Source organism: Palaemon carinicauda, chromosome 34, assembly GCF_036898095.1.
Source record: "Palaemon carinicauda isolate YSFRI2023 chromosome 34, ASM3689809v2, whole genome shotgun sequence".
NCBI lineage: Eukaryota > Metazoa > Arthropoda > Malacostraca > Decapoda > Palaemonidae > Palaemon > Palaemon carinicauda.
In genome coordinates this window covers 9409927-9411155 of record NC_090758.1, presented here as the reverse complement: position 1 = coordinate 9411155, position 1229 = coordinate 9409927, and the positions used below count along the sequence as shown (strand labels likewise).

The following is a 1229-nucleotide window of genomic DNA, read 5'->3' as shown; positions in this document are numbered from 1 at the left end:
ATCTACGGCAATAGCCACTGCGGCACCTTCCCATATGGGGACATACCATTATGGGTCAGGAAAAGATTGATCCCATCCACTTTCTCTACGCCTATAATAAAGTAGCTAAAATAATCAGCCCCTTCTAATAAGTGGACATTTTTCAGTATATCGGACTGGTTTGCTGGATCGGCTAACGTGACTCCCTTGCTCAACAGATGCTGTCTGACCTTTACATAACCAGCGTTATGTATAGGGACGTCTACGTTTTCGTGTGCCACTAGCTTCATTCGCACGGTTCTTTGTCCCATCTCAACCCTACAACTCACTACATTGTACTGTCCACTTATTTCCGCGGAGCCAAATGGAGCTATATTCAATGACACTCGTCCTACCACCGGTAGGCCTAATTGACTCGCAATTTTTGCCGATATGAAACTCCTTTGGCTCCTGGAGTCGAGGAATAGGCGGACTCGCTTGCTACCTTGTTTCTGATGAATTTCTGCCATAGCCATTGGCAAGAGGGTGCATGGGAGGTCTACGTCAGACTTCTGTGCAATCTTTGTGCTTTTGCATGGTTTAGATTCCACTTTAGCCTTGGATGGACGGGGGGCAGTTTCGTGCTGTATAGGCGTCGCATTCACTACGGGGCGGGACGTTGTTGATTAACTATTGATACTATTGGGGATAGATTGCGGTCGTCTTCCCGCATTGTAATCATCGCAAATTGCGGTGTGGTGGTTGGCATTACAAATTTTGCAAGAACTTTGGACGGGACATTTATCACTACGATGACCTGACTTTGTACAATTGAAGCAAATGCCCCTTTTAAGTAAAATGTGATGTCTGGCAGCTACGTCAGTTACTTGGCCACATCCGTGAGGCGGGTGCCGTTCGCTACGAAATGGGCAAGAATTATTGTGGACAGGTTTGGATTTCGGTCTTACACTGTTATCTGGTCTTTTATCATACTCAAGTCTGTTGCCTCTTTGCAACGCATTGTCTTCGAGCATTCTTATAATAAAGTCTATTGCTTCAAAGAACTCTTCTAACGTGTAATCAAATTTTCTTAAATGCGCGACCACTTTCCTATAGAGCTTTCCCTCTGATAATTTTTGATTTATGAGGCTCATGACCATACCCTGGCCTATATCATCTTTACTCAACCTTTTAATTTGTTCAATTATGATTGCTAGCTCGAAACGGAACCTTTTGAGCTCTACGGAGTCTAGTGACGGCACAAATATGTT

The 1229-nt window shown here is 44.3% G+C and overlaps 1 protein-coding gene across 1 annotated transcript in view; it reads right to left on the bottom strand.

Annotated features, from left to right (window-relative positions):
• Positions 1-644: 644 nt before the first annotated feature.
• The window catches only part of LOC137626698 (uncharacterized), a 1161-nt gene continuing 576 nt past the window's right edge, over positions 645-1229 (bottom strand). The window contains exon 2 of the mRNA XM_068357706.1: positions 645-1229. This exon is cut by the window's right edge and continues 270 nt beyond it. Coding sequence (XP_068213807.1) covers positions 645-1229 — 585 coding nt within the window.